At 53.2% G+C, this 27,930-nt stretch overlaps 3 protein-coding genes and 1 long non-coding RNA gene across 6 annotated transcripts in view; 2 read left to right on the top strand and 2 right to left on the bottom strand.

Moving 5' to 3' along the window:
* The window catches only part of BCR (BCR activator of RhoGEF and GTPase), an 88,759-nt gene extending 86,468 nt beyond the window's left edge, over positions 1-2,291 (bottom strand). Inside the window, exon 1 of the mRNA XM_087880620.1 lies at positions 823-2,291. Within this exon, the coding sequence (XP_087736746.1) occupies positions 823-2,197 (1,375 nt within the window). The 5' untranslated portion in view covers positions 2,198-2,291. The remainder of the gene's footprint in view (positions 1-822) is intronic.
* A 420-nt stretch (positions 2,292-2,711) lies between these two features.
* On the top strand, positions 2,712-11,524 carry LOC148111685 (uncharacterized). The gene is made up of 2 exons (XR_015730308.1): positions 2,712-3,709; positions 8,419-11,524. It is a non-coding gene; the product is annotated as an uncharacterized LOC148111685 (long non-coding RNA).
* RAB36 (RAB36, member RAS oncogene family) lies at positions 7,639-22,124 on the bottom strand. Of its 3 annotated transcripts, none has more exons than XM_034438522.3 (11): positions 21,898-22,124; positions 18,803-18,875; positions 18,600-18,691; positions 15,989-16,054; positions 14,913-15,014; positions 12,918-12,982; positions 12,749-12,800; positions 10,440-10,521; positions 9,215-9,305; positions 8,797-8,916; positions 7,639-8,324 (listed from the first exon to the last, which is right to left on the bottom strand). In XM_034438522.3, exons 1-11 carry the CDS (start codon positions 21,903-21,905, stop codon positions 8,263-8,265), a joined length of 813 nt encoding a protein of 270 aa, XP_034294413.2. In that variant the 5' UTR covers positions 21,906-22,124; the 3' UTR covers positions 7,639-8,262. The 3 variants fall into 3 exon arrangements, with proteins under 3 accessions (XP_034294413.2, XP_034294416.2, XP_034294414.2); XM_034438525.3 differs by lacking the exon at positions 21,898-22,124 and adding an exon at positions 19,809-19,935; XM_034438523.3 differs by lacking the exon at positions 21,898-22,124 and adding an exon at positions 19,308-19,529.
* The window catches only part of RSPH14 (radial spoke head 14 homolog), a 106,343-nt gene continuing 100,025 nt past the window's right edge, over positions 21,613-27,930 (top strand). The window contains exons 1-3 of the mRNA XM_034438521.3: positions 21,613-21,913; positions 26,009-26,111; positions 26,225-26,343. Coding sequence (XP_034294412.1) covers positions 21,715-21,913; positions 26,009-26,111; positions 26,225-26,343 — 421 coding nt within the window. The 5' untranslated portion in view covers positions 21,613-21,714. The remainder of the gene's footprint in view (positions 21,914-26,008; positions 26,112-26,224; positions 26,344-27,930) is intronic.

The following is a 27,930-nucleotide window of genomic DNA, read 5'->3' as shown; positions in this document are numbered from 1 at the left end:
GTCAGCCGCCTCTGTGTGGCCAATGTCTCAAGAGAAGTCCCACCAGGGCCTCTGCCGCAGGTGGCGGGGAAGCCCCAGGGCCCGCCTTGTCTCAGAGGTGGTGAGACAGACCCCCATACCCAGATGGGATCCTCTCTCCAGTCAGGTGGCCAACTGACGCTGATCTGCCAGCTGAGCTCCAGGCACTGTTGCTAGAAAGGAGCCCCCGCCTGTCTCAACCCAACCAAACGGCACCGTGATGGGGGAGCCAGGAGAAAGGATCAACTGCCCCCTCCTCTGAAACTCAGGATTTCTGCAGCCCAGATTCTTGGAGACTCTCTGCTGCCTTTTGAAGCAAATGGAGGGGGGGTGTCCCCTTTCTGGCTCAACCACGGCAGCCCCCAGGCCAGGCAGGCAACTCCGGGCCTCCCAGGATCCCACCCCTTAGTCCCACCAGGGACCCTGGCTGCTGTTTGGGGAGGGGCCTTGGAGAGAGACCCTGAACCTGGTGGGATCTGGCAGGCCTGCCACAGCCTCAGGGAAGGATGGGGAGGGGGAGCTGAAGGAGCTGGGATGGCAGCAGGTCCCCTCCCCCCCATGACCCCCTCCTCCTCCACACCAGGGCTAGGAGACTGCAAAGGGGGGGGAGAACCCCCAAGACTTTGGGAAGGCCACAGAAGGCCTGATCTGCGCAGGTGTGTTGTGGCGGAACCCATCGCGGGGAAATGTCAGTTGGATTGAAACGACGGGATCCACTCCCTCCCTCCTGCCCCCCCCCCGGACTCGGGAATCCGCCCGCAGATCCCCGCCGGCCAACATTTCCGGGGAGCCCCCGGGACTCACCTGCGTCGCCATGGAAACAGCCGTCGGCGGCGGCCCTCCCGGCGGGCGGCTCTCCGTCGCAGGGCCAGGGCGGCGCGCTCTTCCTGGGCGCCCCGGCGGCGGGCTCGGGGCCGGCGGCCTGCGGGTGGTGGCGGTGGCGCTTGGGGGCCTGCGGGGTCGGGGGGCTGCCGCTGCTGTCGAAGGACTGCTGCGAGTGCTGCGAGGGCGAGCGGCTCTTCTCGCGGGAGAGGCGGCAGGCGGTGGGGCTGGGCGACACGTGGCTCGACTGGCCGGACGAGAAGTCCTCCTCGCTGGACGTCAGGTTCTCGTTGGAGCTGCAGTCCGGCGTGTAGCCGCCGCCGCCGCCGCCCAGGTCCTCGAAGCCCCGCGGCGAGTAGGAGCGGCGCGGCCAGGTGAGCGGCTGCTCGGCCGCCCCCGCCGGGCCGCCCGCGGAGAGGCTCTGGTAGGGCTGGAAGGCGGCGGGGGAGGCGGCCGTCCAGGCGGGCCGGCCGGCGCCGTCCAGCAGCAGGTTGTCCTTCAGGAAGCGCGCGTTGAGCTCCGCGTCCTCGTACTCGGCCCCGTCGTCGTAGGCGGCGTCGGCCGAGCGGCCCCGCGGCGGCCCCGGCAGCTTCTTGCGCGCCTCCAGCTGCATGGCCTGGCTGCCCAGCGCGCTGAGGCGCTCCGAGACGTCGCGGTCGTTGACGCGCACCAGGCCGCGCTCCCGGTGGTACTCCAGGTTCACGTAGAAGGGCTTCTCGCCCGCCTCCCGGCCGTCCGGCGGCCGCGAGGGCGGCGGCGGCGGCGACGAGGGCGCCTTCCTCCCGCGCTCCAGGCCGGAACGCAGCAGCCCCGCGCCGCCGCCGCCCCCCTGCCCGCGCTCCCTGCCGCCCGCCTCCAAGGCGGCCCCGTCCCGCTCGACCGAGGCGGCGGCGGGGAAGCGGCGGCGACTGCCGCTGGGGGCCGGCCGCGCCCTGCCCGGGGAGCCCGCCGCGGCACCCTCCTCCCGGGGCTTCTCGTCCGAGGCGGCGGCGGGCTTGGCGCGCTCCTCCTGGCCGGGCTGCGCGGCGTCCGCCTCCGGGCTGCCGTCGCTGTGCGCGGAGAGTTTGCGCAGGGCGGGCGGGCGCGGGCGGGCGGGCCTGTCGTCGTCGGCCTCGGGGCCGCGCTGGAAGCCCCAGCGCTGCCGGTCGTAGCTCTTGCGCTCCTTGGCCAGCAGCGTCTGCAGGTAGATCATGCGGAAGCGCTCCTTGTTCACCTCCAGCTCCAGGCGGCGGATCGACGCCTTGCAGCGCTCCAGCTCCGCCTCGATGTCGCCCACCGAGCGCAGCGCCATCGCGGGCGGCTCCGCGTCGTTGAACTGGGCGCGCCACGCCTCGGCGAAGCCCACCGGGTCTACCATGGCAACGGGCCGGCCGCCGCCGCGGGGCAAGGCGGGATCAGGGCGGCGCGCAGGGCCGGCAGCGCCCGGCGCTCATCTCCGGAAGGCGGCGGCGGCGGCGGCGGCGGCGGGCGGGCTGCTCCTGGGCGGCGGCGGTCCCGACCCGCCTCCAGCTCTCTGGGCCGCCCCGCCGCCCATGGCCGGGCCCCGCGCCCCTCGAGCCGCGGCGGCGGAAGGCAGGCAGGCAGGCAAGAACAAAGAGGCAGCGGGCGAGGCGAGGCGAGGGGAGAGGGACGCGGCGGCCGGCCGGGCGGGTGCGAGGCGGGGGGGCTGCGGCTCCTCCCCGCGCGTCTGCCTGCGCGCCGCCCCCGATCCCGCGGGGCTCCGGCCGCGCTTAGCCGGGGCGGGGCGGGACGCACTCAACCGGCCCCAGGTGACGCGGCGGCCCGGCTCGGCTCGCCATCGCGGCTGGCCCGGCCTGCCTCCCTCTGGGGAGCGGGCGGGGCGGGGCGAGGCGGGGGCGGGGCGGCCCCTTAAAGGGGCTGCGGCGGGCTCCGCGGGACGGCGGCGGCTGCGGGGAGGAGTGGTCGCCTCCTCTGCGCCCGTGCAGAGCGCCGGGGTCGCCTTCCCCGAGGCAGGAACCGGCGCTGGGGGTCGAGCGGCAGCCGGCAGTCTCCGATGCCCGCTCCGCCCCCGCCGCTCTCTATGCCCGAAGCCCGGGCTTTCTGCGGGGCGGTCGCGCTGGGCTGGGTGTGGGCGGGCTGCCTTGCGACCTCTCCTCCCAAGGCCTCGAACCGGGCCCGGGCGACGCCAAAGGGAAGGCCCGGGGACGAGGGGAGGCAGCTGTGCCCGCGGGAGCCCTGCCCTGCCCCGCCCCGCCCCGCCGGACGGCCTCCCACGGGCAGCGGGGCCAGGCGAGGCTCCCGGCGCGGGCTTCTTCTCCGGGACCCCCGTTCTGCAGGCTCGCTTCGTTCCCGGGGGAAGAGGGCGGTCCCCGATGAGCCTGGAGCTAAGCAGCCCTGAAAGGCAGCCAGGGCGCCTCCGGATTCTCTTAGTTCTGGAAACCGAAGCCGGAGAATGGAAGCTTCTGAAAAGCCAAGAGGCCATTCAGCGCCAGCAGAAGTAGGGTTACCGGGCCCCCCAAGAGCGCCCTGGGGCATCGCCCACCCCAAAGTCTCCCTTGGTGGGCAGGGAGGAGATGCGGGGCTTCCTGTGGCTCCCCAAGGCTGAATCTGGGCTGCTTTGAGGGACCAAAGCAAGCTCATCCATCCCCAAATCATTGCAGGAATTTGGAGCATCATTTTCCATTCCAGGAGAGACTGAACCCGGAGGCCCATGGGAAAGAAAATAGGAAGACTGGCAAGTGTTGGTACTGTGGGTCTTATGGAGGGCGAAGAAGCAGCACATCAGTGCTTGTCTCTTGAAAACTGGGCAGCAGCTCAACCTGAGGAGCACCAAGAAAGCAGGAGAAGCAGAAAACCCTTGGAACCTTTCTGCTTTTCAGATGCCTTTCTGCCTCCATCCACTAAATTGGTCTGTCCCTTCATATTTTACTTTATTTATTTATTACATTTGCTTGCCGCCCATCTTGCCATGAGATTCTTCCTGGGAATCTGGGCCCAGACCGCTTTCCAGGGCTTGTCGTCTTCTGCCATAGAACCTCCCTGTGTGAAAATTGATGTATCTTTTAATGCTGGTGGTCTGTAACAGAATAAGAGAGTCAGAAGGGATCTTGGAGGCCTTCTAGTCCAACCCCTGCTCAAACTGGAGACCCTATCATTTCAGACAAATGGCTATCTAGCCTTAAAACCTTCCAGTGTTGGAGCATTCACAACTTCTGGAGGCAAATTGTTCCACGGTTAGGAAAATTCTTTTTAGTTCTAGGTTGCTTCTCTCCTTGATGAGTTTCCACCCATTGCTTCTTGTCCTGCCCTCTGGTGCTTTGGAGAATAGCTTGACTCTCTCTTCTTTGTGGCAGCTCCTCAGATACCTGAACACTTGCTATCAAGTCACCCCAGTCCCCCTTTTCACTAGACTAGACATAGCCAGTTCCAGCAACCGTTCTTCATGTTTCAGCCTCCAATATCCTAATCATCTTGGTTGCTCTTCTCTGCACTCTATCTAGAGTCTCAACATCTTTTTTTATAGTGTGGAGACCAAGATATTCCAATATCCGAAGTGTGTTCTTACCGAGCCATTATAAAGTGGTATTAACACTTCCCATGATCTTGAGTCTATCCCTAAAATTTCACTTTCTCGCAAATCCCTGCCTTAAGAGAATCCCAGGCAGATATTTCATTTAATTGCTCCTTCTCTGGAGTCAATAAGTCATCTATTTTATCTTGTACAGCTGCTCTGTGGGCTTCTCTCTGTGTTCTCTTCTGAGGTGGGCAATATGATGCCGAGAAAAGGAGTCAGAAATAATCAGCAATTCTATTTTTCCAGACTGAGACGTCTGCCAGGGGGAGGAAGAGCAGCATGGAGACTTAATGCCAGGATGGCAGAAAGTCTTGAGAACGGCACAATCATTACAAAGAAATTGCCTCCAGTTATCTGAGTAGAATAGTTCATTGGCCAAGTGTGATTGGACACACAAGGAATTTAAAAGGGTGGGGGGAGAGAAACGCACTGACTTCATGAGCCAGAGGTATCCATGACACCTCTCCTTCCCACCCATGGCGTTTTGCAAAACGAAAAATGAACTTTGCTTGGTGTTGCTGTACAGTATTTTGCAAATCAGACTCACAACCAAGTGGGGAATAGGGTATGGTTCCTGGTTAATGAAACTTTTAACAACAAATTAAAACATGCTGGCTCACCACCAAAAAGTGACTGGCTCTGCCCTGTAGGACCAGCTGGTTGAAAGAGAGTCGGGGAGACAGTGTTGAAGGAAATATGCAAGAACCAATACTGAGCAAAGGGGGTATGTCTGATACTGTTTCTAAGCCCCGAAAAACAAGATGATATTTGCAAGTGGAACAGGCAGAGGCTGAGGAGGGATAGCACAATCCGTCCTGTACGATTTGGTCATTAGAGCCACTCTCAATGGAGGCTGTGCTGGTCTTCCTGGGGTGTTGATTTCCTGGTATGGCTATCGGGTACAATTGGCAGCCTCTGACACGCAGTAGGGAAGCTGCCTGCATTTAGAATATGGTAGGAGTGTCAAAACCTGTGTTGTCACGTGATGTATCACAACTTCTTTCCCTTTTGCTAAACCAGGCGTGGGCATGGCTAGTGTTTGACGCATCTGGCCTGTGGGCCAGGAGTTGGACAGGCCTGTGGTGGACTCTCCACTGTGTGTACTCTATTGTATGTACTGTACATGCATGTCTGAGTATACTGCCATGTATCCGTGGTCCAAAAAAAAGATTCTGGAGAAATGTCAGATGGTCACATTCGGTGCAGCCTCGAAGCTTAGTGACAGCGCTGCAATTTGGGGAGAAAAATAGAAGAAAACGATTCTCTGTGCTGTGACTTTGTACCAGTGTAAAATTTGTTACTATCAGATCTGTGGGTGTGGCTTGCAGGGGGTAATGCGACTGAGTGGGTGTGGCCAACTTTTTTTTTTTTAAACTTTTAAAACCATTTTGTCTACAACTTCTTCGGACGATCATCAGAGCCTTTTTTTTACTTTCAAAAGCATTTTTTCAGCCGAAGAGGTTGTAGAAAAAATGCTTTTAAAAATAAAAAAGCCTCTGATGATCACGTTGCTCAGCTGGGCAATGAGGGGGTGGGGGCAGGGATTTTTGCTACCGGTTCTCCAAACCATCCACCTCCATCGCTACTGGATCGGGCAATTTGGTCTGAACCGGGAGCATTTCACCCCTGCTTTGTACCCCAAATCCTTTTGCAAAGCTGTGCCTCTCTCACTGCTGGGCGCTCAGGCCGTTTACAGGCAGGAATGGCCTGGCTCCTTTCTGCTTAAAAAGCACCAGGGCTTTCCACCCAGTGCAAGCTTGCCCTGCGATGCTGGGGGTGATATGGGAAAGAGGCTTTTATGTCAGTGGTGCCTGTCCAGGGGCGCCCCAGAACAGCTCTGGAGGCAGCAGCAGCGTTTTCTCTCTGTCTGCTGAAGGAATGACAGAAATGCTGCAGAAAAGCATCTCCAGACAATGCAGATGTGTGGTTGGAAGAGATCCCCCCCCCCGACATGCACCACACAGGCTAGCATCTCCTTCCCAAAGCAACTCTCTGCTGGCCACTTCAGAGGCTACCAATGGGGGCTGCCTTTCAGCGCAGTGCCAGGGGCTGCTTCTAGCCAGAAGCTTCCCCAGTGACGGGCTGGACCTTGCAGGAGATTGCCAGCCTCCTGGGTGCTGGGAGCACGGTGTGTGTGTGTGTGTGTGTGTCTTACCCTTTAGAGGGATTTCTTTCCCCAGTTACAATGGCAAAAAGCCTCCAAAATTATTGGCGCTGTTGACATGTTATTTGACAGGGTTCAGAGACAGCACGCTTGTTACTTGCGTGCATTTAGAAAGGCTAAAGAAAGGCCTGCTTGCACCCTTTGTTTCTTGAGCGTCATCAATACAGGTCCTCGACTTACAACCCTTCATTTAGTGACAGTTTGAAGTTGCAATAGCACTGATTTTTCACACTTATGACCGTCCCAGCATCCCCACAGTCATGTATACAAAATTCCAACACTTGGCCACTGGTTCATATTTATGACGGTCAGGGTCACGTGATCCCCTTTTGTAACCTCCTGACAAGCAAAAGTCAATGGGGAAGCCAGATTCACTTAATAACTGTGTTACCCACTTAGCAACTGCGGTGGTTCACTTGGCAAGTAGCAAAAGTGACTTAACTGTCTCAACTGGGGTCGTAAGTCAAGGACTACCTATACTACTAAAAGCTAATGTATGGTGAAACAATTATAACCCAGAGGAAAATCTCTGCAAACAAAGCCATTTCCCACAATGCATCATTTGGCAGCAGGAAACATTCACTTGTCTGGGATGGGTAAATTTTCCCTTCAACCAGGGAGGGCGTTATCATGCCTGGCATAGTATGTAGCAAGGTTACTTAGTGTGCTGTAGATAACATCCACTGGCGAGCGGGCGAGTTGTGGAAATTTCCTTCTCCTTCAGAGTTCCCGTGATGCTAGACCTGCGTCTCCACCACTAGCTGAGATGTCTCCCTGAAGCGAGCGTGAGAAGTGGCTTCTTGAACCCAGCTCTCTGGTGGCACAGTCGTTAGAATGCAGCACTGCAGGCTACTTCTGCTGACTGCCGGCTGACAGCAGTCTGGCAATTGGAGTCTCTCTGGCTCAAGGTTGACTCAGCCTTGCATCCTTCGAGGTTGTAAAATGAGGACCCAGATTTGGGGCTAATAGCCCTTAGAGAAGGCTGGAAAGGACTGTGAAGCGCTATATTAGTCTTAAGTGCTATTGCTGGTGGGGTTCACCAATTGCTGCTAAGGGGTTCTGTTATGTTATGCTAAGGGGTTGAGTTATGGGCGCAGCGTAGAATCCTCCGGCAGAGCTTTTAATTCTACAATGGACATGAAGACAAAGGTCTGTTTTTACAGGGGTTGCTCTGGCAGTCATTCTAAGCAAAGCTAACAAGTAATTCAAGCAATTAATTCAGCGCAAGATGCTCTGGGGCCCAGAGTCCACTAGACGGGCCCTAAATCGGAGACAGTCGGGTTACCAGCTTTTCTCACTCCAGATATCCCCCCTTAAGTACAAATTCCTCCTGCCGGTTTTAACAGCTGTTTCATGGTTAAGGTTTAACTAGATGTCCAGTTCAAGCAGAATTTGCGGCTGCCAGGAAGAGTCAGCTGGTTTGGGGCTGTTGCCCTGAATTAGCCCAGTCAGCAGACCTGGTCCGTTCGTACCATCTCCAGGTAACAAGGAGGCAAAGGCTTGGCGTTTGGAGCACGAAGGGTTTCCAGGGAGAGGAAACTGGGCCTTTCTAGAGAAAGACGGGTCCTTTCCTCCACATGAGCCTCCACAGCTCAGAAGGGCTTTGGGAGGAGTGGAGGTGGGGACTGGCTCTGCCACACTCCTTGTGGTTCCCCGAGATCTAGAGATTTCCTGCTTGTCCAAGAGTGATGGGGGCAGCCTGCAGTGTGTCCCCTGGGAGCCGTTAGCAGCAGTTCAGGTTGGATGGACGAGATCCACGTGAAGACGCCGCGTTTTCCTCTATCCCTGCAAGAGGCGGCCAAGGGAGAGAAGAGCCTTCAAAGGTCCTTCCGCTCTCTTCCCACCCCCAAATACCAGTTACTGTATTTGTGTTTTCCAGGATGGGCTTGGATGTCCCCTCGGCTACCTCGGAAGAGTTGAATCGAGTGGCTGCCAATGCTGCCGCTACCTGGGCTCAACCAGAAGCGGCCCCACTGAATCCCACAGGAGCTGCTTCTGGACTGGAGCACCCTGGCCTGCGTGATTCTCAACCGTGGCTACTTGAAGATGGCTGGGTGTCAACTCAGCATGTTGGGGAATTCAGAGGGTTGAAGTCCACCCGTTGTCAAGTTCATGGCTGCTCATGGCAACTTGAAAGCTTTGCAAGTTGACACCCGTCTTCAGGGTGCCAAGGCTGAGAAATGCTGATCTAGAAGAAAAGACCCCTTTTGACTCTTTTCCTGAAAATGAGGAGGGGGAGGGAGTTAGGCCCACATACTGATGAAGTCCCCTGTGCCGATTGGCAGCAGCCGGTTGCAGCTCTTCTCCAGCTCCATGAGCACAGACCTCTCGAAGGCCAAGGCAGCCACCCGGAAGAAAAAGTCCTTGACATTTTCCCCTGAAGAAAGAAAAGAAATCCTTAAAACCTGGAAAGCAGATATATTGGCTGGCTGTGGTTGCTCTATTCAGAGAACAGATTAACGTGGCCGCTTGCTGGGAGAACAAAAGCATACGCACGTGGGTGTTGCGGTCCAAGACCTCCCTGGCACGCGAGGAAGCCTCCTTAGGGCACCAAAGCTGGGTGGGCGACACTCGGGGTCCAGCGACTCCTTCCAGACAGTGCGGGGGGCGGGGGGGGGCAAGGGGGCCCGTTCCCTCCCTGATCTGCTGTGCTGCCTTCCTGGGGCTCAACTGACCTGTTTTGGCCGAGACGGACCAATACTCTGCCTGCATCTCATTGGCCAGACGGATGGCGTCCCGCTCTGTCCGCTCACTCTCGGCATTGGACTGAAACGGAAAGAGCCACAGACGGGGAATGAGGTGCTGCCCCCCAAACATAAGCGCCTGCCTTTCCACTGCCCTCTTCCCAGGCCATGAGGGGGCCGTGGGGAAGTTTCCTGCTGCAGAGTAGGGTGGGATAGTGAGCTCAAAAGGCCTCCAAAGTAGATCTAGAGGGGGAGAGTTGACTGCAGCCAAATTTCCACAGCCTGGCCTATGAGGGCTCTGCAGGCCAGCCCCCTCCCCTCCTGCCCTTTTGGGGGCTGAGTGGCTGCCTTTGCTCTCACCTTGGCCAAAGGCAGCTGGGCCAGGCTGTGGCAGGCAGCCTGAATGCCACAAGTGAGGGACATGGCATCAGGGGCCACACGGCCAGCCCAGCAATCCCTACAAGCTGTGGATCCTTCATACAGCCAAGAGAAAAGGGAGGGGGGCCAGCAACACAAAGGAGTGTGGTGGGGTAAGGGCGACAGACAGGCTGGGGTCCTCTGTGTACTCCCTGCCCTTCTGGCCTTGTCTGCATGAAAGAGATGCCACAGGGGAAGCAGGGAAGCCCCCAAGCCTCACCTCCAGCACCCCCTTCCTTCCTTTCCAAGAAGAGCCCAAATAAGCTTTCTGAGAAAACCAATAATGGGGAGATGCAGCCACCTCCCTAGAGAAAGGAAGAAGGAAAGCCCAGGGCATAGGGAGGGGACAGGTTTTCTGGGGTGGAGGGCAGCAAAGGAGCCTCCCTCCCCTCAGTTGCTTCACAAGAGCACCCAGTGTGTGTTCTTGATCTTTCAAATAAATTGCCCCCACGCCAAAAGGATGGGTCTAGGGGATAACGCTACCAGGGTCTCTAACAGGTGTCTACAGATTATTGTCAGAAATAGCAAGACGGGACAGAATGGAAGGCGTGATGGAAGTTTCACCTGTTTTTCACGTGTGTTTTGGCTGCCGTCTTGACGCCCTTGGTCTCTTCTGGCAGAGGAGCAGGGCCTGAGGGCCCTCTGCTCCTCAGCTCTTCACACAGCCAGCATCAGCACCCCACCCCACCCTGCCCCGGCTGTCAGGGCCTTCCATAGACAGACATGCTCCATTCACTGTGCTGCAGATGGATTCCCAACCAACCAACTTGGTTCTTGAGATAGATTTTTTCAGGCTCACCAGCAGATCCTTCTTGGTTCCCACCAGAAACACAAAGCTGGAGCCGGGGTGATTCTCCCGCAGGGCATCCTCCAGCCACCGTCTGCACAGGGAGAAGAGAACAGGTAAGCGAGTGAGGGATCATCTGACATGCTGAGAAGACACATCATCACATGTATCAGTCCTGGCTTGGCCTTCACCCTGTTCTCACCTTGCGGAGGCCTTCTGCCACCCCAGCCCCAAAGATGCCTCCCCCTGTCCTGCTGCAATGGGCAGGCTCCACCTGGTTATTCAGTCTGGAAGGACAGTGAACAAAGAGCATCTTGCAAGAGGGACCTTGGTCACCTCCCGTATGGATCACTGCGATGTGCGTTACCTGGGGCTACCTTTGAAAACCACTCAGAAACTTCACCTAATCCAGAACACAGCAGCGCAAACAGTAATGGGGGCCCCATGCTTTGCCCATGTAGCATCTCTGTGGCATCACCTGCACTGGCTTCCAGTCTCTTCCAGGGGTGGGTTCTACTTACCTTTACTACCGGTTCGCAATGGGATTGCGCGCATGTACAGATCGCCAATGATGATATCTGGGGTAGTGGGCGGAGCCTCCCACCGGTTTTACTACCGGTTCTTGCAAACCGGTCCGAACCGGGGCCAACCCACCACTGGTCTCTTCCCAGGTGCAATTCAAGATGCTGGTCATCGCTTCCAAAACCCAGGTTATCTGTCGAGCTGCCTTCCATTAGGACATCTACCCATTATGCCAGATCAAGTAGGGTGGGCACAGCCCTGGTCCCCTCACCAAAATATGGCCATTTTATGGGAGCTAGGAAGCCTGCCTTCTCCATGGTAGCCGCTGCCCCTTCCCCTGGCAGGCTTCTGCCCTCCTGGCTTTCCATAAAGCACTGAAGATTTCGTTTTCCCCCAAACAATAGGGTGGAGTGACTGCATGTTGGAAGCTTGACACGGTGCCTGGTTTTTATTTTCAATATTTATGGCTTTTAATACAATTTTATGTTGTTTTAATTCTTAACTGGGAACCACCCAGTCTGTTCTAAGGCGGGGGGAGCTAGAGCAATGTTTTAAATAAATGAATAGATCTCTGCCTTCTGCCTCTCAGCATTCAGCCTGTTTTTCTCTGCAAACCTAATCAGGTGGCGGCCAGCCATCTGCCCATGTTTTCACCGTTGCTCCTTTGAACTGGCAAACTGATCTAGTGATGCCCCAAGTGATCAGGGAAAGGGAAGGTAAGGCAGAGGGCAGAGGAAAGGAAGGCACACCATCTGTTCTCCCGCTCAGCAAACAAGACGGTCCCTGTGCCAGTCCCCTCCGATACGGGCCTCCTGCCCACCAAGCCTAGTTAAAGAGTCAACTGGTCCTCCCCCTTGGAAAGAGCTTGGGTAAAACCACGAGCCAAAGGACCCCAGAGCCTGCAGGAGCCAAGCCGGAGGCAACGCTAGTGAGCAGCAGTGCAGCCAAACCGAGAATGGCTGTACCCTCCTTTCACGCACAGTCTGCAGAGGCGGTTCAGAGTTAACTGGCATAAGGGCATCAGGACCAGCCAAGCTTTCACCCTCCCTTGGCCGCCTCCTCCTCCTCCTCTTCCTCCTGGGCCCTTTAGGAAGACCTGCCCAGCTTGATTCCACACAGCAGGGAGAAAACCATGCCTCCCTTGTTGGCAGGCGGGATGAAGTCATGTTCCACATAGTTTAATGCATCCATGCCTCTTCTCTGCATGCAAATTAATATTTAACTCGCATGGGGCTTTTCTGAGGCGAAGTCAGATAATGTGAAGTCAGTAAATGTGGAGGAGCCATGATTTCAAACTCCAATTGGTGACGAGCTTGACTCTGCTACAGAAATGCCACAGGCCAGCTTAAAGGCCTTTCCATTATGTGTGTGTGTGTGTGTGTGTGTGTGTGTGTGTGTGTGTGTGTGAGAGAGAGAGAGAGAGAGAGAGAGAGAGAGAGAGAGAGAGAAGTCAGAGCGGGTATACAGGATCAGATCCTTTAATCATCCTGGTAGGCTTAATGTTTCATGATGAGACACTAACAGGCCATTTCTCCACCCACCACGGACTCCTAGTATTCCCACCCCATATCATTGACGTCTCCCACCATGGTATTATTTTCGCCAAACAATGGTTGGAAAAATGGTTACAGATGGCAGAATTTGCGGCAGCAGGAATGATCTGAATTGTAATAGGTTTGCTCGACTTTGGCTTTGTGTAAAAGCAGGCAGGTCTTCTTCAGCCCATAAACGTGGTTCCATCATTCGTAGCTCAGTGGGATAGGCAAAGTCAGTCACAAGGGAAAACTGGAGTGACTTACTTGGTGTGATCCAAAGTCTGGATGTCAGCCAAGTCAAAAACTGTGATAATCACTGCCAAGAAAGTAAAATAAGATTGTGCAAGGTTTGAGCAGCACCTGAGCCACCGGCTGGCCACGCCAAAGATGGAGGGGAGGGCAAACAAGGAGGGGGTCTTTGCCCTCGGCTCACCTTCCGCTCCTCTGTAGTAGGCAGAGGCGATGCACTTGAACTTCTCCTGGCCGGCCGTGTCCCATCTGGGCAAGAGGGAAGGAGAAAGTCACCAGGGGCTCCAAGGGGACCTAAATTCTCCCACTGACAGAGCTAAAGTAGAGAGTAGGCAGAAAGCCCAAAGAACAACTTCCTCTCATTCTTCAAAATTAAAATACACACACAGAGAGAAACACAAAACACACACACGCTATATATATACTATATACCCTGGGCATGCATATATATACTATATATATGTATGTATGTATGTATGTATGTATGTATGTATGTATGTATGTATGTACCGGTATATATACATACCAGTACATATTGAATAAAAATCAGTCTGGTTGTTATTCATCAGCATCTGTGTATCCCCCACTTGAATACAGGTAGTCCTCAACTTACGATCAATTGAATTTATGTTGCTAAGTGAGAAATTTGTTAAGTGAGTTTTGCTCCATTTTACAACTGTTCTTGCCACATTTATTAAATGAACACTGCAGTTGTTAAATTAGTTAACAAGGTTGTTAAGTGAATCTGGCTTGCCCATTGACTTTGCTTGTCAGAAGGTCGCAAAAGGGGATCCCATGACCCTGGGACACTGCAACTGTCATAAGTATGAGCCAGTTGTCAAGCATCTGAATGTAAATCATGTGACCATGGGGATGCTTCAAAAATCCCCCAAGTTTGCTTGCCATTCAGACGTTGCTCAATAGTCTTCCCAGGAAACTCCCTCACGTGCTACAACCATCTTGGTTTGGGTGCCCTGGCCAGTTTCTAATTTCTCCTGTAAAGGCTGAAATGAAGGTCCCTCCGAGACATCCCAGCCAGCCAACTTCCATTCTGGGTCACCGGTTGTGGTCAACCAGTAATGTCCTCATTAGCACATTCAGCTGAAGGCCCCAAGAGACCATGCTAATTGAACAGGCCCCAAGACGAGGACAAGCACATATCCTCCCTCTTAATTAACTTCTAAAAACACTTTCCATCGCTCTGCCTCGAGGGCTTAGATGGGGCCCAAGGAGAGAGGCAGCTTTTTAGACTCGGCTAAGAAAACCTACACGGGCACCAAACGCTTGAGCCTCCCTCCCCATCAAATGCATTGGAATTTCAGAACTAATGTTAGAGGGCTGGTTGGGGGTCTCTAGCAGGCAGAAGGAATAACCTTGAGGGACAGGAGGAAAAGCTGCAATAATCAGATAAAAGAAATCTGAATTGGGGCAAAAACTAATTTGGGAAAGCTTCTCAGATATGACTCACCCTACTTCTCAAGAGTGAGGAGGCAGGCACATTCAGGCTTGCAAGAATCTGTTACAGGTAGTCCTCGAATTACAACAGACCTTCCCCCCTGCAAGGTATTTACGATCCAATTCCAGAGTTTGAATAGCTCCCTCTTCAGTAATCATGTGACTACATTTCGGACTGCATTTACAGCTGCTTGAAGGGTCACGTGGCCACAATTTATGATGTTTTTACCAATAACTGGCATTCCAGCAAAAATGCCCCCTAGCGAACAATGGGTTTGTTTAACACCGCATCAAAAAAAAAAAAGTTGTAAAATCAGGTCCGTCATGTGGGTGACCCACCTTACAACCGTCACAACATATGACCCAAGCAGGCAGGACCAATTATGGTCATAAGTCAAGGACTACCCACACTGTAACTATGTAATAAAAGTAGTCTGAGCACTCCGGTGTTCTTGTCTGGTCTACCTCGGAGGGCTGACAGATTCTGGGGGTTGAAGCACAATGGCCGACATCCTGAGGACACACTTTGCTTGGCAAAAGTTTTCTGTGTGTCAGGGTAAATGCATGCGCAAAAAATGTGCACGCTCCCTCAAGCAAAGGCATTCTGAAACACAAGACTGCCTTTTCCATCAGAAATGTTGCTTTAAGGTTATTCCAGTGAAACCTTCCACATACCTGGAAATGGGGAAGGGGAAACAGGGACAGGAGCTGCTTTCCAACTTACATCTGAAGATTGTAGGGCACCCCAGCGATCTCAAAACGCTCAATTTCAAAATCCACGCCAATGGTTGCCTTGTAATCCCGGTCAAAAACCTCCTTACAAAACCTGCAATTGAAAAATGGTTAGGGAAAAAACAGCATGCCCATTTAAATCTTGGTAGAGATTCTCAGTCATCCCATGGTTGTCCCAAAGGTGCTTTTCCAAGAGGCAAAGAGTTGAAGAAGCTTCTTGGATGAGAAGCGAAACGTCCTCAAAGAAAAACCAGGAAGTCCAGTTGCCTCTTGAAGAAGCCCCTTTGGGCTAAATCTGGGAAGTTCTTTCCCTTTCGGTGTGCATCTGGGAGAGTCCCCTTCAGCACACAGGCCAGGCGATCAGCATGGGAAGAACACAAAATAGCAGAGAAAAGGGACGATGTTAACTGCTCCCCGTGTCTGAGAAAGGGAACGAAATAAATAAATAAATATTTATTTATATTATTTATTTATTTATTTATAAATATTAAAATGCTTTTAAATAAAATTTGGTAGTCAGAAAAGATGCTCCACATTCCTTCTGAAATTTCAGTGAAGCGAGCTTGAGAAAAGCCCAACAACTAAATTTCAAATAAGCACATTTGTTATTTCTATGCTGCCCACAACTAATATTTTCTGTGTTTTGGGGAGCAGGGATAAATGTCGTAACTCCCTTCCTAAGATTTTTATTTAGAAGCTGGGTACATATTCCTGGTTCTCTGGCATAACCCACACCTGCCGTTAAGACCTTTTTTTGAGAGAAGTCCAGTTTTCGAGCTCCAGGTCCATCCACAGCCTTCTTGGAGGGGAAGGAGGGAGGAAACCTCCTCTGCACCCTGCCCATGGCCTGGCTCTGAGGCCCGGCGGTCCCACCAGCCTCCAGTGCTCCCAAGCAACAGGGGCTTCACCCACCCTAGAAAGGGCTCAAAGCAGCCTGCGTGGCACTCAAAGATCCCTGCAGGAAATGGCCAGTGAATTTAGAATAACCGGGGGGGGGGGAGGGCACAGAAACTGCCATTAATTGCTGCTGGAAAATGGAATGGTTTCGACAAGGAAGCATTATAATACCTGTTGATAAGGCTTGTTTTCCCAACACAGAGGTCTCCCACCACGACCACCTTGGAGATCTTTAGGCTGGAACACACATTTTCACACTGAACATGTTGCTACAGTGCTAGGAAAAAACAGACTGTTTCATGGAGCAAACAAACTTTCAAGGAGAGGGATGCAAAATCTGGAGTTCTTCATGGCTTGAGACAACTCGGCACTATCCTCCCCTATCCTACTGTCCTCCTTCTTTTGAGCTTGAAGCAGTTCAGGATCCAATGGGGTTTTGCATCCCTCTGCTTCCTCCCACCCCCAATTCTTTTTCAATCTGAGTGTAAAGCAAACTGGGTGTGTGTGTGGGGGGGGTTGCTTCAGAAAGATAGAAACAGATAGGAGGACCTGATCAGTAGTGAAGACAACATCAGGACATCAAGGTGAACCCAGAAGGATGTCTATACAAAATAAACAGATCTTGCATTTATGTAGATGTCTCTCTGGCAAAATATGAACCAGAATTTGCTTTTACATATTAATTCCATTTCCTGCCTTTCCTTCCTGCCATCTCCTCCTACTTCTCCCTTAACAAACTTGCACTTAACAAACTTACCAGGAAAGCTGGGTTGAGTGAGGACAGCCAGCCTCCCCCAGGAGTCTCCCATGAGTAAGGTGAAGGGGTGGGGCTGACATTTTAAGCAGTATATTGCTGGGACTCTCTAGCTTAGAGATGCAGTGACTAGAATATATTCTCCACAGAGGGAGACCGTTTTATAATAATTGATCTCCTAGAAGATACAGTCAGTGTTTGGATCCCACAATTACCTGCACAATCACTTCTTTCTCCTTGTTTCTCCTCCGCTTTTCCCAGAGGTCAATTTCTCATGTTCCCTGAGAAGCCGCACTCTCCCCCCAGCCCACCCCTCCATTACAAGCTCTGGCATGGAGCACCAGATCCACACAGAGGAGCTTGAAAACACCCCAGCCACAGGATCCTTCCAGGCCTGGCCATGATGAAGCACGGGGTGCCAGACAACCTCCCAGCCTTGGCACGCAGGGGACACCAAGTGCTCTTCCAGAGGAAGCCTTAAGCGGTTTGTCTCCTAGCTGAAGGCGGTCAGAATGAAGATGCCTTAAGAAACGGCCTCCAGATTGCAGCCCAGCTTTGGACACAATGCTGGGCCCGCGTTTTATCCAACAACCTGTGACTGGTGAACTCCTCTCCCATCCATGACAGGAAAAGCAACACGCATGGCTGTCCTTTCCTGCAGTGCTTCTCAATCCTGGCAACCTGGAGATGGGCAGCCTTCAATTGCTAGGATTCCCCTGTCAGCCATCCCCTTGCCCAGGTTCATCTTGTGTGCCAGGTGCGCCATTTCTTCAATCAGGAGGTCCTTCCGAAAGTCACTCAGGCCCTGGTCATCTCACAATTACTGCCACGTGCTCTACCAGGGGATGCCGGTGAAACCACCTGGAAGCTTCAGGGGATTCAAAATGCAGTGGGGCCAGCAGCAACAGAGGTCTCTTGGTGTGTCCACCACTGCTACATGAGCTGCGCTGACTGCCTGTTGGCTTCCAAGGGCAAGTCAAGATGCAATTATGGCCTATAAAGCCCAGTGCAATCAAAGGCCTGGATACCTGAGAGGCTGCTTGTCCCCAATTGCTTCTGCCTGCCCAGTACACTCCAGGTGCCTCCCATTAAAAACTGGCATCTCGTGGGACTAGGCTGGGTACCTTCTCTGTTAGGGCCCCATTCTCTGGAACAGGATCCCCCCCCCCAAAGATCAGAATCTTCTCTCCTGGGGTTCCAGAAAGCTTTGGGTCCCAGGCCTGGGGTTGATGCTTGTTATTTGTTTAATGGCCTCTGTTTGGTTTTCTGGATTTTGTTATTTACTAGAGTGTGCAAGACGAGGCTGTTGGCTTGATTCAATATTTTTAGCTGTTTTTAATGTCTTTTCCAGTTTTGTATGCTGATCAGAGTCTCCTGGATCTGGGCGGACAATTTAAATAAATTTTTTTTAAAAAAAACCCAGAATGAGATGCTTTCCTAAAGTTACTCCTGTCCTTCAAATCCAAAGCAGTTTCTATTTTCGGTTTGCAGGAATTGGAAAACAGGATGAACCTGGGTGGTTTGCTTGGCTAAGTCTGCAATGAAAGAGGGTGTGGTGGCACTAAGGAGCTCTTGGGACTCAAGGCAATGCATAAACTGCTATGCCTGCCTTCCAAAGCAGAGCGCCTCCTCGGCTGATGATGTTGCATGCAACACTTTTATTAGCCCACACTCTTTTAAATCATGAAACAGGTTGGACTTGGCTTAGCAGAATGTGCAAAGACTTCAGAACCTCTGGCAAGCAATGGTTTAAACATCCTGGTAGCATGCAAGGTGTTGCACCCATCTGGTGTGTCCCATCTAGCGTGGCTTGCAAGAAACGATAAAGAGAGGAGCGGATGGACGCTATGAAGGGCGGATCAAAGGAGAATTTCCTGTTATTCCAGACACATCTTCCTCACAGAAATATGCGGGGGCCAAAGAGCCCCCCAAGGGAAGCACCGCTGAGAAGGCAAGGCAGACGGAAGAGCTGAAGGAGCAAAGGAACCGACCGACCCACCGGCTGCTGCCCATGGAATGCAGACTCACCCAACGGTCCCCGGGTTCCTCCGCTGACAGGCCGCCCTCACCTGGGCGTGGAAGTCCTCCCTGAGCTGCAGACAGGCCTCGGGGGTGTAGCACTGCAGGCAGAGGGGAGCAGCCTCACTAGGCGGCCCCGCCATTCCTCCCCCCACCTGGGCAAAGAGCCCCCCCCTCAGCCAGGGAGGAGAGGACGGGCGTGTCGTGCTTACCACGGGGAAGGCCGAGATCCTCCGGTCTCTGCTGACGGGCAGGAGGGGCGCCCTCATCGCCCGCCCCGCGGGGCTGCCAGGCACAAAAGAAAGAGGGTGAGGACAGGGGCAATCCTCCCCGGCGGGCCCACCGAGCTGAGAGACGGAGGCCGGGCGGGGCAGCCCCTCACCACACGAGGCGGAAGCCCCCGAGGCCGCCCTTCCAAGCGGGAGCCGCTCCAATCCCGGCTGACGCGCCGTCGCCAGCAGCGCCTCGAAGGGCCCGCGCCTCCCCTCGCCCGGAGCCCCTCAGCCGGCCTCCCTCCGCTACAGCCGCCCCGGGCCGCCCGGCCAGGCAGGCGCCTCCCTCCCTGCGGGGCTGCCCAGCTGGCAGCAGCCGCGCGCTCCAGCCTCCGGCGCCCAGCCAGCCCCGGGGAGCGGAACGGCCGCGGCGGGCGCTTTCCCCGCTCGGCCACCCGAAGCAGCCCGGCGGCGGCCCCCCGTCCCTCCCCGCGAGTCCCCGCACCCGGCAAGCGGCGAAGGGCAGCGCACAGCCCCGGCCTCCTCGCGCACGGGCTCCCGGGCAGGGCGGCGGCGCTGCTGCGGACGGAGTCCCGAGCGGCTCCCCGGCCCCCAGCTCGGCGGGCGGCTCCGGCGCTAGTGCCGCGTGGCCATGGCAACCGCCCCGAGGGCGGGACAGGCTCGGCCCCTCCCCGGCGCCCCCGCGCTGCCCTCCTTCCCGCTCCCCCCCCCCGAAAACGCCCCTTCCCCTCCGGTGCCAGGAGCGGCGCCGCCCCGCCCGCCCCAATTCGAAGCGTCTCCTCTGCAAAATCGCTGGTTTCAGTCCCAGACGCTCGAGCGGGGCAGTCCGAGGACTGGTGCTCCGAGTAGGGGGGTTGGAGAAGCCGACTCCCATGGGCCCTTCTGGATGGGAAGCGGCCTTGGAGGTCGGCCACTCCCTCCACTGGTCGCTTTGGACCAGAAGCCCCCCAGGCCCCCTTCCAACTCTGCCATTCTGCTTGGAGACCTCTGGAGAAGAGGAAGCGGAGGCTCCAAGAAGCGGCGATTCAGCCGGGAGGCAGGTCCTCCTGAGCCCTAAACCGAATCGGCTTCCCGCGCATGCCAGACTGTTGGCTCTTGGGCAGCTCCGTCACATCTCGCACAGCTTCTCCTCTGGGCTTCACTGCAACCATAGGTGTCCTCTAAGCACATCATCGGAGGCTTAGATGGCGGTGCCAAAAATGGACACAGAATTCGGGGGGAGGGGGGAGACAAAGGCCTTTTCTCATCCATAACCTGCCTGAGGACCTTTTTTTTTTTTTAAATTTAATTTATATGCCGCCCTTCTCCGGAGACTCAGGGCGGCTTACAGTGCGTTAAGCAATAGCCTTCATACTTTTGTATATTTTATACAAAGTCAGCTTATTGCCCCCACAAACTGGGTCCTCATTTAACCCACCTTAGAAAGGATGGAAGGCTGAGTCAACCTTGAGCCTGGTGAGATTTGAACTTGCAGTAATTGCAGGCAGCTGAATGTTAATAACAGGCTATTAGTCTGCTGTGCCACCAGGCTCTTGACCTTGTCAATTGTACAGTATACACCCAGCTGACTGGCCTGAACTCTCCTGGCTCCACTTTCTTCCCTTTTGCAAAGAGAGGAGCAACATTCACTCTTCCCCAGCCGTCTGGCACCTGCCCAGCCCTCCCCCCCCCAAATCCTTCAGGTGCCCTGGCATTGTTCTCCTGGCCATGGAGGCCTGCATTCCTTAAATTGGCCAAGCCAACCCTCACTTACCCCTCCTGTCTTCTCTGAGTTGCATCTCTCAGGGCAGACTCCCTCCTAGCAGGAATCCCTGCAGGGGAGAAAGTGACCCAAACCTCCCCACCCTCCATAAAATCCCTGTAGCCCTTATCTAGTTATTCCCAAGAGAGTGCTCAGTCTAGCTGAGATTCTTGTAAACAGGCAAATAGCAATAAAGAAAATGCTCTGATCAGCTCACGGGGCTGCTCTGGTTCTTTGCACCTGAGAAAAGGCTCCAGGGTTAAGACTCTATTTCATTGCTGGTGCCCTCTTGCTTACCCCCTGCTCCTCAAAACCGCTCTTCTCCCTCTTTCCCCAGAGCCCCCAACAATTGCGGTTGTCGGGCCTTTCTTGCAGCTCCCGAGCTCCAGGATTTCTGCCACAACCCTTCTATTGCTTCTATGCCCATCGTTCCCGTCCTCCTTTTTCCCTTCAGGATGCCCAGCAATTCTATGTAATGCTCCGGACCAAATGGCCCCAATTCCACCTGCCGGGAAACAGGGAAAGAGCCGCATTCCTGCGTGTGTGTATCTGGCTGAGTCTCCCAAGGGAAACCTCTCCCTTCAGGAACGGAGCTCTGGTGCTGCTCGGCTCAGCACCGCCTTTCGACCGCACCGGGAGCCCAGAGGCCTCTGGCCGAGTCAGGAGCTCAGCCCAGCAGGGAGGGGGCCACCTCTCCCTGCCCTTCCGCAAACGCCCGAGGCCCGGCGCTGCCCGGCTTTGCCCAGGAGAGGAGCTGCTCGTGGAGCCACCCAAGGAGAAACGCGCCTCCTTTGCGACCTTCTCTTTCAGCAGCTCCCCCCCCCCCCCGCGGAAGGAGCCGGGATGCAGAGGCGAGAGGCTTCCCAAGGGGGAGACCGGGAGGAGGAGCCGCCCTCGGCAGCCCCGGGAGCGGCAGGGTCGGGAAAGGCGGGGAGGCGTCGCAGAGCGGAGGCCGCGGGGGGAAAGAGCGCTCTGAGCGCGGCACAGCGACGAGGGAAGCCGAGCGCTTCCGAAGCTGCTCGGAGAGCGCTCGCAGACCCGCGGGAAGGCCCCGCCCCGCCCCGGAGCCGGCGCGTGCGCAGACTTTCCCGCCCGGCGTCCCCGTCGCCTAGCAACCCGGCGTGCGCGACTCGGTGGGCTCCCCTCCGCCATGGCGCACCCGCGGATCTCGGCCCAGCTGCCCCCCGACATCGACCCCACCAAGGCGCCCGTGGCCTTCGGCCGCCGAGGCCTCCCCAAGCTCAACGAGGAACTGCAGCACCCCGAGCTGCTGACGCGGCAGCGGGCCCTGATGGCGCTCTGCGACCTGGTGCACGACCCGGAGAACGCTTACCGAGCCATCGGCCTGGGTGAGCGGCGGCGGCGGCGGCGGCGGCGGGCGGGAGAGGGCCCGGGTGCCCAGCGGCCGTCCAGCCCCGCGTGTCTCGCTTCAGCCGCTTCAAGAGGCGTGGACTGCAACTCCCAGAGCTCCGCAGCCCCCAGTGCCGCCCCGGGAACCCTGGGAGTTGAAGTCCACCGCTCTTAAAGGGGCCCGCGGGGGAGTCGCCGGGCTGCGACTGAGCAGAACTCTGGAGTGTGACAGGAAACAGGCCTGCAGCTGGAATAGCATCCAGTCCAGCCTCGGACACACCGCCAGGAGGAGGCTGCTGGGTCAGCTCCAGGCGAAGGATGCCCGGCCCCTTTCAGACGGCGCCCACTGGACCCCCCCCCCCCACTTTGTCCTTCCTAAAATGCAGGACCTCGCATCCTCCCCCCTTCTCTCCCCCGCTTCTCGCCCTCCCCCTCTGTCTCTCCCCCTCCTCTCTATCTGTCTCCCCTCCCCCTCTTCCCTCCATTCCCTCACTGTCCTCCACTCTCTCCCCCTCCTCCTCTTCCTCCCCATTCCCCTCCCTCCCCCTCCCCCTCTATCTCTCTCCTCCCCTCTCTCGCCATCTATCTCATCCACTCCCCTCTCCCCTCTATTTCTCTCCCCCTCTCCCTCTCCCCCCACTCTCTCCTCCACTCCCCCTCTTTCTCTCTCTCTCCCCTCTCTACCTCTATTGCTGTCCTCCACTCTCTCCCCCTCCTCCCTCTATCTCTCTTCTCCCGTCTCTCCCCCTCCCCCCTCTATTTCTCTGCCCCTCTTCCCCCCCTCTATCTCTCTCCCCCTTCCCTCTTTATCACTGTCTCTCTCCCCCTCTTTCCCCCCTCCTCTATCTCTCTCCCCCTCCCCCTCTCAACAGTCACAGCCTTGTACAGACCACCTGACTGCTAGACTAGAGTGCTACTCCAGAGCTTTTGGTGGGGAGTCTCTTCCAGGCCACCGTCATTCCTTCTCCGTAGCCTTTGCAGAGCTTGCAGACTTCTCTTCCTGGTCTCTGTTGAGGAATGCCATCCGGAGTGGCAGGCAGGAGGAGCTCCTTCCCAGAGGGCGAAGAGAGAGCAGCGCTTGGACTGTCCGGTGGGCAGGAAGAGAGCCAGGTCGGACTCTCCCTAGCAATTCATAGAGTATATCTACGTTATTGCAGATAATGCTTCAGTTTATGAAGATTCTGTTTGCAGGCAAACAACAATAAAGGAATTATTCCAAAGCAACTCCACGTGTCCTTCTTGGTTCTTAGGGCCAGACCATCTCTGAGGCTTGTGGCAACTGGACTTCCTCCAGAGGCCCAGACACCTAGTTCAGTTACCTCCTGTGATCACTAATGAGCAATTCTCCTTCTCCGTCTCCCCATCCCCTCCACTTGCTCTCTTCTGTCTTCTGGGAGGCCTTGTCCTTCAGCAGCAGTTCCCTGGTCCAGTTCTTCCCCCAGAAGCTGGACCAGGGCTATGGGATGGACAGTATTGCCTCTAGTCCCTTCAGTTTACTCTTCAAGAGTGCAGTCAGCCTGTGCCTCATGATCTTCAGGAAAGAAAACAACGAGGGCACCGTCCCTACGGTCACATGAGCATTTCCCTCCAACATATACAAACAATTAAGCCAATAAAAAATCCTTCGTGTTGACCTCCGTGCCTAAACTCTCTGCTGAGCTGCCTCCCTTATGTATCTCCTGAAGGTGCCTCAACTAGGTGAGCAGGAAGCAACACTGGTCTCACTCACTGGGCAACCAACAGTGATCAGTCAGCAGCCTCTGCCCCTCGTAGCCCTTCCACCCTCTTCTTTGTATAAAGTGATTGTAGGAAGGTCTAAGAGAACATCCAGTTGTTTTCCAGAAGAGCCACAGGGTGTCCACAGGGGGCAATGGAGGAGGCATGCAAGTGAGGAGTGTGTGATACTGCAAACCCCACAACTTATTTCCATAGGAAAAGGCTTTACCTTTCACAGGGATCACTCAATGGAATTTTTGTTAAAGTTTTCATCCTTGCGATTGGTGATGGCCTGTGAGAAGAGCTACCTTCAGTGTTTATATTCTTCTCTTTCTGCAAGCATGTAGAACAGCTCTGTTGATTTGAAATTAGTCTTATGTCTAAGTACATTTACCCATGTGATATGGCTGTATTGCTTTTATCCATCTCATCTATTCCACTACCGTCTCTTATTGGTATCATTATTATGATTATTATTACTTTGTTGTTTTGCATGTACATTAAGAACTTCTGCACCGGAGGCAAAAGGTGTGTCTAATTACATTTGTCCAAATAAAGCCTATTCTATTCTATTCTATTCTATTCTATTCTATTCTATTCTATTCTATTCTATTCTATTCTATTCTATTCTATTCTATTCTAATTCTATTCTATTCTATTCTATTCTATTCTATGGTTTGTTTTTGCCGCAGCTACAGTTAAATGTGTGTGGTCATTGCTTGTTTTTTATGTTTTAATCTTTTGTAAAATATTGTTAGCTGTCCAGAGATATGAATTTGAGATGGGCAGCCTCATAAATCAAACCAATAATTCAAATAAATAAATAAATCAAATAAATAAATAAATAAATCTTATTGGTCTAGACCAGGGGTGGGCAAATGTGGCCCTTTTACAACCTGTGGACTTCAACTCCCAGAATTCAGAGACAGCCAAGCTGTCAGGAATTCTGGGAGTTGAAGTCCACAGGTTGTAAAAGGGCCACATTTGCCCACCCCTGGTCTAGACAGATGGATTTGTGGTTGATAGCTCTTATATCTCCATACAAAGCCTCCGAATTGAATTTGGAGCAGGTATTCTAGAAATTCAAATTTCAACTTCTCCCCCCCCAGCTAATTATACAGGGTGAATCATTGTAGAGACGGGAGAAACTAAAATATATTATTGTTCCTATATTTTCTAAGCTCACATTTTATCCTCTTGTGTAGAAACGTATTTTAAAAAATCAGAAAACATGTACCTGTAACAGCAGAAGAGAAAAATATTTAAACTTAAAACTGAATTTAAAAGTTTTAAGTTAAATTGTAAATAATCATTAATTATTATGAGTTCCCACATAAAGTGAAGCTGAAAAAAGCTAATTTTGTAAAACAATTTGATATGAAAAGTCATACAGAATTTGGCTTTGCTCAGTTTATTTGCTATACTGGAAATAAAAGCAAGCCATATAAACCAATTGTCATGTTATAATTTCTGTCAGTGGTTTATCTGGCCTTGGAAAAGTTCTTTTGTCTTTAACGTGAAAAGGATGTAAGGAGAACTTGTTGGGGCGGGAGAGGAATGTGGCAGCGTGGTTGAAGTTTTGTCCCTTTTTCATATCTATTGTAATTTCATTTGATTTTTCTTGTTTTAGCAATTGGCAGTTAGAATGCAGCTGGACTTTATACACCTGCGTTTTGCTAGCTCTCTGGGCGTTCAGTCTCCCTTCCTTGGGACTTGATTCCCTTTTCAACTTCTCATGTCCTTAAAATCCAGGAATGATGTCCTGGCAGTATTCCTGATCCCCACCAGATGGTCCTTGGCCTGTGACCACCATTGGGAACCGAATTTCTACTGCTAAAGAAGCTGGTGGTTAAGTGAGCCATGTCTGATTTTGTGACCTTTTGTTAAGCAAATCCCTGCAGTTGTAAACTGAATCACACGGTCGTTAAGCAAATCTGACTTTGCTTGTCAGAAGCTGGTTGGGAAGGCTATAAATGGCGATCACATGACCCTGGGACGCTGCAACCATAGCAAATGCATGCCAAGCACCCAGGTTTTGATCACATAACTGTGGGGATGCTGCGACAGTCATATGTGTGAGGACCGGTCATAAGTCACTTTTTTCACTGCCATTGTTAACTCTGAACGTGTGCTAAACAAATGGTTGTAACTCAAGGATTACCTGTATATGCCTGCTCATAAGGTCTACTTTATCTCTCAGGTGCTCTATTTTGTAATCCTTTCCTTTAAGAAATCCTCTCGTACTTTTATAATGTTTAGTATTTGTTTTTAATTCTGCCTTTCTATTGCCTCTTTCTATTCTTCATTTTCTTATTTTTACTTTAGTTGAAAGTCATGTATAAATGGAATAAATAAATAAATGTAAGTTTCCCTTTTAGGTTTTCTAGATAACTTGAAAAAGCTGCTTCTCGATGAAGATCAAACTGTGCGACAAAAAACTACTGAGGTCCTGTACATAATGGCAACACACAGCATTGGCAGGTAGGTATTTTGTAAAAACGCCATTTGAAGAGAAGGGGGGGGGGGAATGAAGTTATTGTTCATTACGTTTTCCAGATTCTGGAAAGATGAATCTATGGTGCTCCAAATTTTAGGACGAATTTTCTAGAACATGGAGTCATCCCAGCACTGGCACAGCTTTTGGATGATCCTGTTGATATCTGTCGGTGGAACATGCATTATGCGCTAAAACTTCTATCAGAAACACCTACAGGTCAGGTTAATTATTATATAAAAACGTAACAATCTTTGATCTCTTGAAAGCTTTGGGTCTTTCAAGTTGTATTTTATATGTGTGCAAATGTGTGTGATGGCCCCAAATATTTATACTGATGCCATATCTGCACTGCTGCACAGAAACTGTCAGAAGAATAATTTGGGGTTCCAACTCGAGCCAGGATTGCGCAAGAATAAATAAAATGAAATTGAGACAGCTGGGAGGGAAGGAGAATTATTTATTCCCAAAAGCAAAAAGGTTCGCCTATGGGGGCAGCTGCAGAGAAAATGGGGTGCAGAAGGGTTGCTTCATAGGGCAGATTTTCCTGGGTGTGGAAGGGTGACGCTTGAGGGGCATGGGTGTGTGTGTGTGTGTGTGTGTGTGTGTGTGTGTGTGTAGGTACATGTCAAATGTGATGCTTATTCTTGGGAACGAGCTGTTCAACTGTTAATTAACTACAGACCTTCTCTGATATATGGATTAGGTCTGGGTAACTTATTTGGGGGTTTAAAGAAGTTTGAGTAAAAGGTTTTCTTCAGTTTGCTATTTTTACTTGTTTAGCTTAGCTTCAGCTTGATTGTCAATTATCTAGCAGAAACACTGATTCTCAGTTCATTGTGGACTCTGTTAACGTTTAAGGGAAGATGGAGACAATATAAGGAATAAAATATACTTTGATGTGAAACTTCCCACAAAACCTTGCCGAATCTGCCTCCTCTGAAGCTTGTAGCCTGACTTCCCTGCTTGAGATGTTTGGAGCTGATTAAATGCCGGTTGTGCTCCAGTGCTTACAAGGCTGGATGGGCAACGATGCAGGCAAGGAAGGGAGGCTGCAGACTGGAAAGCATGTTGGAAGAAATAGCAACAACTCCGTCCCTGCTGCAAATGCGGTCTTGTCAGGCAGCACATGTAGGCCCGTGTTCTGTCTGGGGACACAAATCACAGTAGTGTTTAATGTGGTTTCTTCGGTTTTGCTAGTGTGTGGTGTGAATCAGCTCACTTGGACGTATCCTGCGGTTAAACAAAACTGATGGTTAGCTTGAGGCATGAAGATAATCGCTAAGTATGGAAACCATTTAAAAGCAAATGGGTACTTAAGATATCTGCATGTCTGGCCAGGCTAGGAGAGGAAGGGCTTGCATTGAGATCTTTCCTGGGCCTTGGACAATAGATCAGGCAAGCTGTTCAGACTGGAATGCACACTTTTCAACTCCCACTAACTCTCCTTGAGCTTAAGAGCTAAACCATTTTCAGGCTGAACGCTGGAATTGGTGAATGAGTCAGATCTTCCCTTAGTGGTTCTACAGCAGCCTTTTCCAGCCCAGCATCTCCGGATGTGTTGAAATAGCAACTCTTAGCCAGGTTGGCCAGGTTGACTAAGAATTCTGAGAGTTGCCATTTTGGCGCACCTGGAGAGCAGCCAAGTTGTGTCCTGTGACTTTAGTGACTGTAGCCACCAAGTAGTACCTTATTCTTCATTTCAGCTTCTTTTCTGGTACACAGCAGCTTTCCCCTGGCTTAACACCCCTATTTGTTCATTTCTACAGCAAGATATACAGTAGTGATTTTAAGTTTTGTTTGTTT

The sequence above is a fragment of the Pantherophis guttatus genome, chromosome 17 (genome assembly GCF_059756535.1).
Source record: "Pantherophis guttatus breed Tessera chromosome 17, ASM5975653v1, whole genome shotgun sequence".
NCBI lineage: Eukaryota > Metazoa > Chordata > Lepidosauria > Squamata > Colubridae > Pantherophis > Pantherophis guttatus.
Note: the sequence above shows the minus strand (reverse complement) of the source record. Positions and strands in the feature narration are given on the sequence as shown.